Source organism: Petaurus breviceps, unplaced genomic scaffold, assembly GCF_028583685.1.
Source record: "Petaurus breviceps papuanus isolate PSGF00001 unplaced genomic scaffold, PetGlider_PUasm1.0 37, whole genome shotgun sequence".
NCBI lineage: Eukaryota > Metazoa > Chordata > Mammalia > Diprotodontia > Petauridae > Petaurus > Petaurus breviceps.
The window spans coordinates 36,116,086-36,129,347 of NW_027186296.1; the positions used below are offsets into that span (position 1 = coordinate 36,116,086).

The 13,262-nt window shown below is 40.7% G+C and overlaps 1 protein-coding gene across 1 annotated transcript in view; it reads right to left on the reverse strand.

The window, feature by feature from the left end:
- Window positions 1-13,262, reverse strand: part of IQCH (IQ motif containing H) — a 141,599-nt gene that overhangs the window by 78,213 nt on the left and 50,124 nt on the right. The window contains exon 6 of the mRNA XM_069097512.1: window positions 2,343-2,463. Coding sequence (XP_068953613.1) covers window positions 2,343-2,463 — 121 coding nt within the window. The remainder of the gene's footprint in view (window positions 1-2,342; window positions 2,464-13,262) is intronic.

Sequence of the window (13,262 nt, forward strand, 5' to 3'; positions counted from 1 at the left end):
GAGAGAGAGAGAGAGAGAGAGAGAGAGAGAGAGAGAGAGAGAGAGAAAGAGAGAGAGAGAGAGAGAGAGGAGAGAGAGAGAGCTAGAGCTGATTGTTTCTCCATATGTGGTTTTAATGGTTTGAGTTGGGCTGCCTTATGCTGGGGAATCAATGTATTTTGGAGTTGGAAGGGCTATTATAAAGTCTTCTAGTCTAACTTCTCATTCAGTGAATCCATTCTGTTGCTCTACTGAGTGACAGTCAGCTAGTTTCTTTTAAAATAGCTCCACTGATGGAGAACACACTATTCTAGAATATAAGCTGTTCTACTCATGGACAACCCTCTTTATTTGTTAGATGGTACTCCTTTATACTCAGTCAAAATTTATCTCTTGGTGACTTCCAAAATACCTTCAGCTAGAAGTAACAACTACTGCCTCAAATCTCTCCCACCAATCCATTTGAATCTTTTGATGTGCTTTTTCATATTCAGACTTATATTACAGTTACTGTGTACATGTCTTGTCTGCCCTGCTCCCACCCCACACTAGACTGTGAGACTTTTAAGGATAGGGACTATAATTTTTTATTTATCTTTGCTCACCCAGAAACATTCAACATAATAATGCCTTGCATAGTAGATGCTGAATAGATATTGGTTGTGTTGAGTTCCACCCATCAATTCTAGTCCAGCATTCTAGAACAATGTAGAACAAATCAGTTCCCACTTACAAGCAATAGCCTTCAAACATTGAAAGTTGTTCCTTGGATCTTCTCTTCATTTTCTCTGGGCTAATCATAACTAGATCCTTCATTTGTAGCTCATTGGATAAATTTTCTAGACTCCTCACCATGGTTTGCTATCATCTGGTTACTTACATTGCCTACTCAGTCAATGGTCTTTTTAAAATGTAGCTTTCATAATTGCACATGATCCTCTAGATGTGAGTCAGTGAGCACAAAATACTGTGCAATGATTACTTCCCATGATCTGGACACTAGATTTCTATTAATGCATATGTACTTGTCAGCGGTTCTGCCTTCCACTGTAATTCAGGGGGATTACTATAGAATGTGCCCCTTATGACACTACATTTCTCTTGCATGTGATTTTGCATAGACTATTCCCCATGCCCAAATGCTACTTCTTCCATGAGATATTCTCCTCCTACTCATGCCAGCCCTCTCAAAATTACTGTGTATTTAGTTTTTATGTGTATTTTTGAGTGTAAATGTTGTTTTTCCTTATAGAATGGAAACTCTCTGAGGGCAGGGATTATTTAGTTTGTGTCTATATATTTAGCACTAACAGAGTGCCTGGCACACAATAAGCACTTAATCAATGATTTCTGATTGACAGATAAACTCTTTTCTGTACTATACCCTGCACAATATTACTTAAGCTTTTTAAAAGGTAGAGGTTTAGTAAATTCAGCTAAGCATCAGGTCTTATTTTCAATTATCAATAGATTTGAGATCATGTTTGTTTCCACCATAAAAAGGTTTTTGATGAGGAAGAACATTCATTCATTCATTCACATGACCCATCTTCTCCCTTCTTACCTCCACCTAATCTTTCCTGGCTTCCTTCACAACTCAACTCAAATTCTACCTTCTGAAAGAGGCCTCTCCTGATTTCCTTGTCAGCTGTCTCCTCCTGCCAGTGCCTCTTCTGAGCGACCTTCCACTCACACTGCATATATCTTGTATGTACTTTTTTGTGTGTATGTTTTTTCCCTTATCAGAATGTGAGGTCCTTGAGGTCAGGAACTGTGTTTTAGCCTTTTTGTATCCCCTGTGCTTAGCACAGTGCCTGACACATAATAAACCCTTATTGAAGGTTTTTTGATGGACTAAGGCACTGTATTAAGTGCAGTAGGGGATCTAAGGATATATAAACACGTGATTCCCTTCCTTTAAGGTTCTTGTAGCTTAGTTGGGAATTAAAAGGATGAGGTTGATTATATGCTTTCTGGATTTCCTGGGCCAGGGAGAAGGACCCTCATCTAAAAACAATCTATCCTGAATTCAATGCTGAAGACTAGAAGGAAGATTATTCTTCCTGGAAGAGAAGAAACTTCTAAAGGAAGGACCAGACTGTGTAGGCTTTGGAAATGAAAATCTGGACCTGGAGTTGTCTTATTTGAATATTTTCAGAGTCAATTCTTATTTACTTAAGATGCTGAGAGCTGGATAAATATTATGGGAGGTTCAAAAACAGCAGAGGGCCAGTTACAAATGAACGCCTTTCAATGACACAGCTAAGCAAGTCAAACCTTTCCCCAGCCCTGGATGGCCCCAAACTCAGAATGAAAGAGTACAGCTACCCCATACTTAGGAGAAACTTTGTAGTCTTATTTACCTTGACTGAGAAATGTATGGAGGAATTTTTCCCATGTAGGGAATCGTTTCTCATTGACTGCCTGTGCGTGCTGTGCTAAAATGCCCGCCAGCTCCTCGGAGATCCTCTCCAAAGCTGGCTCCTGCAGAAACAAATTAAATAGAACCACAAGCAATTTTACTACAGAAATGAAAACTGCTTGTGGAGTGATTAAAAACCAGGCCTCCAACAGGCAAAAAAAATGTGCTTACTGTTTACCCAGAGTCAGAAAAAAGACATTTTGAAATTTTCCTCCCTTTCCCAGACTCTTTTGGTTTGTATATTTCCAAGGTATTCTGCCCTCTTGAAATCCCAGAAATAGTGGTTTGACTCATCTATGCTGTATTATGAAGAGTATATCTATAGTAGAAGGAATTAGAAAGCATATTGAACTGGGAATCAGTTTTGCCACTAACAGGCTGTGTGACCAGGCAAGTAGCCTCGCAGAGCCTCAGTTTCCTCATGCGCCAAATGGAGGGACAGGGTAAAATAACTTCTAAGGAAAGAGTTTTTAACCTGGGGTCTTGAACTTGGTTAAAAAAATTCTGATAATGTATTTTAATAGAATTAGTTTCCTTTGTAATTCTATATATTTTGGTTTTTTTTTCATTTAAAAACATTCTGAGAAGGGGTTATTAGGTTCCAACAGACTGACAAAGGGACCCATGACACAAAATAAAATTAAGAAGTCTGGGTCTCAGGTCTAAAATTCTAAATTCTAAAATCAGCTCCAAAATTCAATGATTTTTAGGAGGGCCAGCCTTTGATAAAACAGATTGCTCAGCCAAGCTTTTCTTTGGCATTGCCAGCCCACTTCATCCTGTGCCCTTTCCCTCTTCAGCAGGCCCACTTCCCTAAATCCCTTCAGACAGGAAGCACCGTAGAGCTAGAAATGGAGGGGATGTCAGAAGCCATCTGATCCAGCCCTCTTATTTTACAAATAAACTAAACTGAGAGCCAGGGAGGCTAAATTGCTTGCCCAAGGTTACGGGGTTATTAAACATCAGGGAGGCAGAAGCAGTGGATAGAGCGCTGGAGGTGGAGTCAGGAAGACTCATCTTCATGAGTTCAAATCCAGCCGCAAATACTGCCTAGCTGTGTTACCCTGGGCAAGTCACTTAACCTTGTTTGCCTCAGTTTCCTCATCTGTAAAATGAGCTAGAGAAGGAAATGGCAAACCACTCCAGTATCTTTGCCAAGAAATCCCCAAATGGGGTCAGAAAGAGTTGAGCATTACTGAAATGACTGAACAACTCTGACTCCAAGGCCAATGCTCTTTCCCTGCAACATACTAGAAATTATGAAGCTGAAACTTTAAGCACCAGCTAATGAGCAGAAGGGTTTTTTGGGTTGGGAAGCTGGGTATTGGGGCCCTCCCCTCATCCCTGAAATCCTTCCACGTATATATTCAGAGGCAGGCATCTAGGTAGCTCAGTGGATAGAGCACAGGGGCTAGAGTAGGGAAGACCTGAATTCAAATCTGGCCTTAGACACGGATTAGCTGTGTGACCCTGGGCAAATCACCTAACCTCTGTTTGCCTTAATACACTGGAGAAGGGAATGGCAAACCACTCCAGTATCTTCGCCAAGAAACCCTATACAGGGTCACAAAGAGTTAGACATGACTGAAGACAACAACAAGGTATTCAGATAATTCACTTATCTTTCTTCTAGGTTAGAATGGTCATGAGAATTACTCAAACAACTCAGACACCACTGAGTTTTTGTCTTTTGATTCCCAGACCCCTCTTCTCTCCCCCCTAAATAAACCACAAGAGGAACCCTTCCATAAACCCAAAGCACTCAGTTTTTCAAATGTGAAAGACTTTTGTTTTCGGGACAACTTATTTTTGCTTTCTTTAGCTCCGGATCTCTTTTCTCTCAGATTGTGCAAAACATTTTAAAGTGAAGTCTCATTTAGACTTTGTTTCCATTGTAAGTTGGGCAAAACTCTGGATACAAATCTACTGAACTGATGCTTTTCATATGATATAAGATACATGGATTCAGATGAGGAAAACTTAGAATTCTTTTGGGTAGCATAGATTTAGTTTGGGATCTAATGGTGAGAACCCTGCTGAGAAATTTTAAAATAAAAAAAGTGCTAGCTATTGAATTAGAGGCCCTGGGTTCAAATTCTAGCTCTGCTATTTATCACCTGTATGAAAAGATAGAACAAATTACTTAACCTCCCTGAGCCTCACCTATAAATAAATTGAGGAGGTTGAGCTACATGGCTTCTGAGGCCACTTTCAGCTCTCAGTCTAAGATCCTATGATCCTAAGTCATTGTTCCTCATCGCACCTCAGTTTCTTCACCTATAAAATGATAGGTGTGGAGAAGATAGTCTCTAAGCTACATATGATCTTTACAATCACAGAATTTTTTTTAGAGCAGAAAAGGACCCTAGAAATCATACAAATAAAAATTCATTTTCAATTCCCTAATACCAAAAGTTATGTTTCCCATCCTCCTCCACCCCCCTTTAATATAAATTTTGTATTTAGAATATTGAAGACTCAATTATAGAGGGTTGTGTCAGTGAAGGGAGTACCCATTTGGACAAAATGAATGATAAATCCTTGAAGGACTAATATAATGCAATATCTAAATTATTCAGTTTATCTTGAATCTGATACCATCTAAAAAATCTGAATACTACAGGGGAAATATCTGGGTAAGTGGTTTAGACAGGTCAAAATAACCTGGATATTTTCTGGACTGTCCTAAGGATTTTGGTAGTATAGTCTCAGTCATTTTAGCACCTTGGTTAGCTTAGTAAATGCTTGACATACAAAACAAAACGGCCATGAGAAGCTGCCAGAGTGCCTTGGTCTATGCTCAGTTCAGGTTGACTCACTTCACAGTAGGGGGAGGTCTGTTAAGATGGGCTGGGAAAGCAGACTCATGTGGTGAGCCAGTGCCTGGCGATACCAGAGAAAGAAAAACTGCTCTCAAAGCAATAGGCCTACCTCCTCCCACACTGCTCCCCCAACCCTATCACCCTGCATGATGTAAGAGTTCACCCAGTTTTTTTCTAACATAAATCACCAGATTTCCCCAAACTACTATAACACTCATAATTGAGCATAGAAACTGCACAGTCCTGCACATAGAGTGAGGAACACTATCTCACTAGCTCTTTCTCCTCTCCTTAAAACCTTTTAATCTACATCTATCTTCCTTTTTGTTTTATACCTGCTTCAGATTGAACGGCTCTCTTCTATTGAAAAAGACCAATTGCCTGTGATTCATGTAGTGCCCCAAGGCTGGAACGATGAAGCATTGCGTTTCTTTAGCCACCTGCTCAGGAGAATGAAAAGTCAGAGCAGGGGGGCCTAGCAGGTCGTGCAACTGCCTAGAAAAGCTGGGCTTTCTTCTTTGCTTACCTACTAATTTCTGGTCTTATTTGGGAAAAATTGACTCAGTTTTGGTAGATATCAAATCAACTCCTTAGTGGAATATTAGAAGGCATTCCAGATCAAGGTGGTACAAGTACAGATTAGAACTGAGAGCTAACTATAAGATGGTGCCATTTCATGGGGTTAAAAGTAATGCATTAAGTTTGGGTTTAAAAAAATCAATTTCACTGGTATTCAATGAAGAAAACAACATTTGTGTTCACAGTGTAATAGGCAACCAAAAAAAGCAAATGTTTTTTGTTTGTTTGTTTTTGCTTTTTGAAGGGCAATTGGCATTAAGTGACTTGCTCAAGGTCACAAGGCTAATTTTTGTGTTAAGTGTCTGAGGCTGGATTTGAACTCAGGTCCTCCTGACTCTAGGGCCATTGCTCTGTTCACTGTGCTACCTAGCTGCCCCAAAGGTGAAACTTTATGAACAGGTAGGTTTTTGTTTTTGTTTTTTTTGCTTTTTTTGGGGGGGCAGTTGGGGTTAAGTGACTTCCCAAAGTCAGTTTTGAATCATGAATGAAAAACAATTTGTTAATTATTTGTTAAGTGTCAAGCTCTGTGGATACATACACAGATATAAAAGCAAAGCAACTCTTTGCCCTTGAAGAGCTTATGTTCTAATTGGGGGAAACAATGCAGGCCGGTGTGGAGCACTTTGGTCTAAAAGGTTATGGATATGGGGGGTGGTGCCATAGAAGGTGTGTCAAGTGTCTGAGGCTGAGTTTGAACTCAGGTCCTCCTGAGTCCAGGGCCGGTACTCTATTTACTGAACCACCTAGCCACCCAGAAAATGTGTTTTTAGGTTGCTTTAAGAGAGACCTAGTTTTCAGAGACAGACAATTGGTAGGTCCCATTGTAGTATGTCCTACTCAAACCATGACTGGATTATTGGATTCAGTTTGAGGCATCACATTTTAGGAAAAACATTGATGAACTGAACCAGAGGGGTCAAACATGTGGGCTGAATGTGGCTGAACCAGACTAAAATGTCATTGGGAAATGCTTAACAGAATAAATAAAAATACAATAAAACAGCTAGTACTAATATGTGGTTTTCTAAGTCAACATGTAGTCTGGCTCTTAAGTCTCCTGTTTTAATTTGAATTTGATACCACTAAGCTAGAGAGCATCCAGTGGAGAGCAACCAGGATGGTTAGGGGATTCAAATTAACAAGGATGGGTTAAAGGATATGGCAACATTCAGTGTTCAGTGTAGAGAAGATAAGGCTTAGAAGGGACGTGATAATTGTCTTTAAGTATCTGAAGGACTGTGTTGTAGAACAGGTAAGGCCAAAGCAAGACAATGAACATTTATCTCTTACTATGAGCCAGGCAGCTAGGTATCACAGTGAATAGAGGGTCAGGTTTGAATTCAGGAAGACTCATCTTCATGAGTTTAAATCTGGCCTCAGACACTAGCTGTGTGAACTTGGATGCTTCACTTAACCCTGTTTGCCTCCTTTTTCTCATCGGGAGAAGGAAATGGCAAACCATTCCAGTATCTTTGCCAAGGAAACCCCAAATGGGATCACAAAGTATCAGAAATAATGGAAATGACTGATATAGTGATATGCTGTGCTAAGCATTGGAGATACAAGTGTGAGCCAAAAAAATACAGCACCTGAGCTCAAGGAGCTTACATTTTAATGGCAGATGAGGATGCATCGAAAGGAGGGGATGGAGGAGATGGTGTCTAAGTTCAGAGTCAGAAGCAGAGCCAGAAGGGGAATGAAGGAAAGTCAGTTGGTCCCCTTCCCAAAATTAAGTTCCCAGGAGCAACTTGCAAATGAGAGAAAGGAGCTAGAAGTTAAACTTGTTCTGCTTGGATCCAGAGTTCAAAGTGGGAGCACTGGGTAAAAATCTCAGAGGTCAATTGAGGATGGCTTTATAAAGGAAAAGTCAAGGCTTCCAGAAGACCATAAACTGGATATGCATCCACAGTGGGATATGGAGACCAAAAAAATCTAATGGCGTCTTGGGTTGCATGAAGAGAGACCTCAACTGGAGTAATGGAGTTTTTTTTTGTTTTTAATTTTGGGGCATCACATTTTAGGAAGGATGTTAATAAACTAGAGAGCATTCAGAAAAACCAAAACACCTTAACAGCTATCTAAAAGTGGAATGGGTGGCCTCAGGACAGAATGGATTCCATCTCATGGGGGTCTTTAGTCAATAGCTGGATGATCCCCTGGTGGGTGGGAGATTGTAAAGAGGGTTCTTGTTCAGGTAAGAGTTGGATTCCATTTAGCCTCTTGCCATCAATGGTATTGTGTGATTCTGTGAACAAGCTAGGAGATAGCCCTGCAGTATTCTGCTGTGGCCAGATCATATCTGAAAAACTGTGTTCCATTCTGAGCACCATGTTTTTAGAAATACACTGACAAGCTGGAGTATATCCAGAGGAAGATGACCTCATCACAAAGTGATGAACTGGAGATCATGGCGCATGGTTTGGAGAACTAGCATGTTTGGGCTGGATAAGAGAAGATGAATGGGTGGGTAGGTCAGGGAATGAGGATAGGGAGAAATACATCAACTGTCTTCAGATATTAGAGGAGATGTCATGTGATAGAGGGATTAGACTTGCTCTCTTTGTCCCCAGAGGGGACAGCTAGCACCAGTGGGTGAAAGTAGAAGAGAGGGAGATTTTGTCTTGATATAAAGGAAAAACGTCCTATCAATTGAAATAGTCCAAAGATGGAATAAATTGTCTTGGGAAACAGCTGGCTGCCCACCACTGAGGGTTTTCAAAATCTGATGAACTCTCTGTGAGTGAAGTTATATGGAAAGATTCCTGTTCATGTTCAGGTTGGACTAGAGAACCTCTAGAGTCCATCCTAATTCTAGCATCCTAGGATTCTGAGAGTTAGAAACCTCTATTTCCTATCTTTTGATGAAATGGCAAGGACATGGTTTTTCATAGTTGGAGTAATGGAACAAAGAAGACACATATCATCTCAAATGGAGACCAGGCTGTTAAAGGGCTGAACTCCAGGTAGCTCCTTCAGATATGTGATTTCCTCCTGCACTGATTTGATGGGGAATCCCTGTGTCTCAGGGGTATTAGGAAGATTAATGAGTTGACATTTATAAAGTGATCTCCTCAGATGTAGGACGCTGTGTGGGGGCAAAGAATTCATTACAATAATACCGCTTGTGATGCATTTGGACACTCTGCCATGCCATCTCTTTTACTCTGAGAGAGAACCATTCCGCTTTGCCACCATGTGTTTTTTCTCTTCACAAATACCACAGCAAGGGAGCAAATATCCTAGAGGAAATTTTGCTGTAGGAATCTGGAGAATGAATCATGTCTCACCATGAGAAGTACACAGCTGAAGGCATTGGCAGGGCGATATACAATTGTGGCAGTGGGGATTGTGGTGAACGTGGAGGGTTCAACAGAGCTTGCCTACTTGGGGACATGATAAACTCTGGGAAAAAGGCAGAGGGAAGAGAGATGCCATAGTATTAAATGTTCAATTCTTATGAGTTGGAGTATGTGTGTGTGTGTGTGTGTGTGTGTGTGTGTGTGTGTGTGTGTAGGTAAAGAAGAAGAGGATTATATTTAAAATAATTTATTTTTGCAAGTATTTATTATATTTCCCTCCCATTGTCCCCTTTCAATTAAATAATTAAAAAAAAGAAAAAGAAGACCTTCATAAGAAATATACATAGTGGGGCGGCTAGGTGGTGCAGTGAATAGAGCATGGGCCCTGGAGTCAGGAGAACCTGAGTTCAAATCCGTACTCAGACACTTAACACTTACTAGCTGTGTGATCTTGGGCAAGTCACTTAACCCCAATTGCCCTGTCTTCCCCCCTCCAACAAAAAGAGAAATATTCTTAGTGCATCAAAACAAATTCCTACATTGGCCATGTCCAAAAATGTACGTCTCATTCTGCATTTCAAACCTATTTTAAATTCTTTGCAAGGTGGTAGGTAGGTGGCATATTTCAGCTTTAGCCCTCTGGACTCCTGGCTTATCATTGCACTAATTAACATTCTAAAGTCTTTCAAAGTTGTTTTTCCTTATAATGCTGTTGTCATTGTATAAATTATTCTTCCTAGTTCCCTTTACTCTACATCAGTTCATAAAGGGAAAAAGGATTTGATTTAGATAGGTCCTACTATCAAAGCTTACATATGGTATGACCTGTAGCTCTTGATTCTGGGACCTTGTGCAGGGCCTTCATCCATGTCCCCTGCTGCCTAGGCTATCCTTACGGATCCCATTTCTGCTGAGGATTTGGTATTTGGTGCTGAGCAGACGGGCTATGCTTGAGCCAAGATCAGCTGCTTATAGTGGCAGATCAAGTAATAAGAATTGCAGCAATATTTCATGCAAAGAATAATGCCTTCCTCTATGGCAGAATAGTTCTAGTGTTTTCTCTTGGGGACCTTTTTTGAAAGACAGGCTTAATACATCAAAAGCAAGAACTCATCTCTTCTTTGGAGATGGGCTCGTTTTATATGTTATAAGAAGGACTCAAGGCGAGGAGGGCCATTGAAAATATCAAGGCTGAAGTATGCTTGTGGCCAGAAGAAACCATAGCACAGGAGGACCAGCTACCAGTATCATGTAAGAGAGCTTGAAGGAAGGAACAAAGCCTTGGTTACACTGGGGTATAGAAATCCATCTTGCCCTACTAGAAAGTCAGGGGGGTTATGGGGGAGGATGTAAGAGAGAACAGATTGGGGAAGGGGTATTCAGTAGGTTTGCTATTTTGGGGTGGGTGGTAGAGGAAAGACAGGGAGAGAGAAAATTGTAACTTAACATCTTGTGGAAATGAATGTTGAAAACTAAAAATTAATTAATTAATTAAAAAAAGAAAGCCTTGGTTAAATCATAAACTCATCATACACCACATAGTCTCTCTCACTTTCAGTTTATCCTCTATTCAGCTGCCAAGGTGATTTCCCCAAAGTGTGGAGATGACCCCTACTCTATAAGCTTCATGACTGTGATCAGTTACTGCAGACACCTTCCCAGGGTTATTACATATTATTATCTTTCATGCACTCTACAGTCCAGAGAAGCTAGCCTTTTTGTTGTTAATCAAACATAACATTCCATGTCCCATCTCCATGGTTTTGCAGTTTGTTGCTCATGCCTGTAATGTACTCTCCTCCTTGCCTTCTCCTTTTAAGAGTCTGTAGGTTGCTTCAGAGTTCTCTTCAAGCACTTTCTCCTGCATGAGGTCTTTCCTGATTCCCCGGGTGCCAATGCTTCCTTGCCTAAATTACCTTGAATGTACCCTGGATACAGGCAGCTAGGTGGTGCGGTAGATAGAGTGCCCAGCCTAGAGACAGGAAGACTTGTCTTTATGAGTTCAAATTTGGCCTCAGACACTTATTAGCTGTGTGACTCTAGGCAAGTCACTTGCCCATTTGCCTTAATTTCCTCATCTGTAAAATGAGCTGGAGAAGGAAATGACAAACCACTCCAAAGAAACCCCAAATTGGGGCGGCTAGGTGGTGCAGTGAATAGAGCACTAGCCCTAGAGTCAGGAGGACCTGAGTTCAAATCTGACCTCAGACACTTAACACAAAACTAGCCATGTGACCTTGGGCAAGTCACTTAACCCAAATTGCCCTACGCTCCCTTCTCCAAAAAAAGCCAAAAAACAAAAACCCCAAATGGAGTCATGAAGAGTTGGACATGTCTTAAATGATTGAACAAGAAGTACCTTGTATATGATAATAATAAAGAAACAGTAATAGCATTTTTGTGGGACTTTAAGGGTTTCCAACTGCCTTTCAGATATTATCTCATTAGAGCCTCACCATACCCCTGTGAGGTAAGTACTATAATTATCCTCATTTTACAATTAAAAAAAAACAACTAAGGTTGAGAAATGTTAATAATAATAGCTAACATTTATATAGAGCTTACTATGTGCCAGGCACTGTGCTAAGTGTTTTTATAATTATTATCTTATTTGATTCTCACAACAATCCTTTATTATCCTCATTTTACAGGTGAGAAAACTGAGGCAAACAGAAGTTAAGTGACTTGCCCAGAGTCACACAACTAGTAAGTGTCTTGGGCAGAATTTAAACTCAGGTCTTTCAGACTCCAAGCCCCATACTCTATCCCCTGCATCTAAGCCAATGAACTGCCTCAAGTCCCTACATTTTGTGTGTACTTTGCATATATTAAATATTTACATATTAATGTGAGTAGAGGTTATTTCCCCTAATAAAATGTAAATTCCTTGAGAACAAAGTCTCATTTTTGTCTGTATCCTCAGTACCAAAACATTTTCATTTTTCCTGAACTTGATCGTCACCCCCCCTTTTTTTTGAGGGGAGAGGGCAGGGCAATTGGGGTTAAGTGACTTGTTCAAGGTCACACGGCTAGTAAGTGTTAAGTGTCTGAAGTTGGATTTGAACTCAGGTCCTCCTAACTCCAGGGCCAGTGCTCTATTCACTGCGCCACCTAGCCACCCTGATCATCTTTATTTTTCTAATAGGAAAACTGATTTGCCCAAGGTCCTTGGGGTCATAGCATGAGAATTGAAAGTGGCCAGAGAGTCATCTAGTCCAACCTGCCTCCTTTAAAAGGTAAGGAAGCTGAGGCCTAGAGAGATTAAGTGATGGTTAAACTAGGTTTTATTATTCAGTATTTTTTTTTCTTCACCTTTCATGGAATGAATTAAAGACCTGCACTAGGACCAAAAAAACTCACCTGCCTGTGGAATAACTAGGTCTGGTTCCCCCCAGATGTGGGCTTGTCAAAGCCTGCCTTCAGGGCAGGGTGGGTGCATTCAGGAGGCCAGGGGTTTAGCTAAACCTCACCCCTCTACTAGCAGCAAGTGCCCTTCTTCTCCATCAGCTTCCCAGCCTGCCCCAGGATCTGCAGTCTGTCCTTCATTCACTCCGTGGATGACTTTAGGGCCTCGACTGTGTTTTTGGATCCATCTTTCCTAGTTTAAATTTTGTTTCTAATTGGGCCTATCTATTTTTGTTGTTTCTTTCTGAATGCCCTCTCTTCACTTTGAGGCTAACTTTTTGAGCTAATTCTGCATACCTGTTCTTTTGCTCCATGACAGGTTTAGAGAAAAGTGGCTGACTAGACCTTAGTTCCTGTGAAAAGAGACCAGGAGGTTGTAGTGAAATTGTAAGCTCATTGGCTCAACAATAGCCACGACAATAATAATAAGAGCCACCATTTATAGAGCACCTACTATTTGCCAGGAACTGTGCTAAGCACTTTACCATTATCATTTGATCAACTATTACAAATATCAAATAAAATATTATTTGATTAAATATCATTTGATCCTTGAAACAACCCTGGGAGGTAGGTGCTATTATTATCCTTGTTTTACCAATAAAGGTAGACAAAGGTTAAGTGACTTGCCCAGGGTCACACAGCTAGCGAATGTGTAAGGCTGAGTCTGAACTCAGGTTTTACTGACTCCAAGGCCAGTACTCTATCCACTGTGTCACCTGGCCACCTGGCTGTATGGGCCAGTCAGAAAAGCAA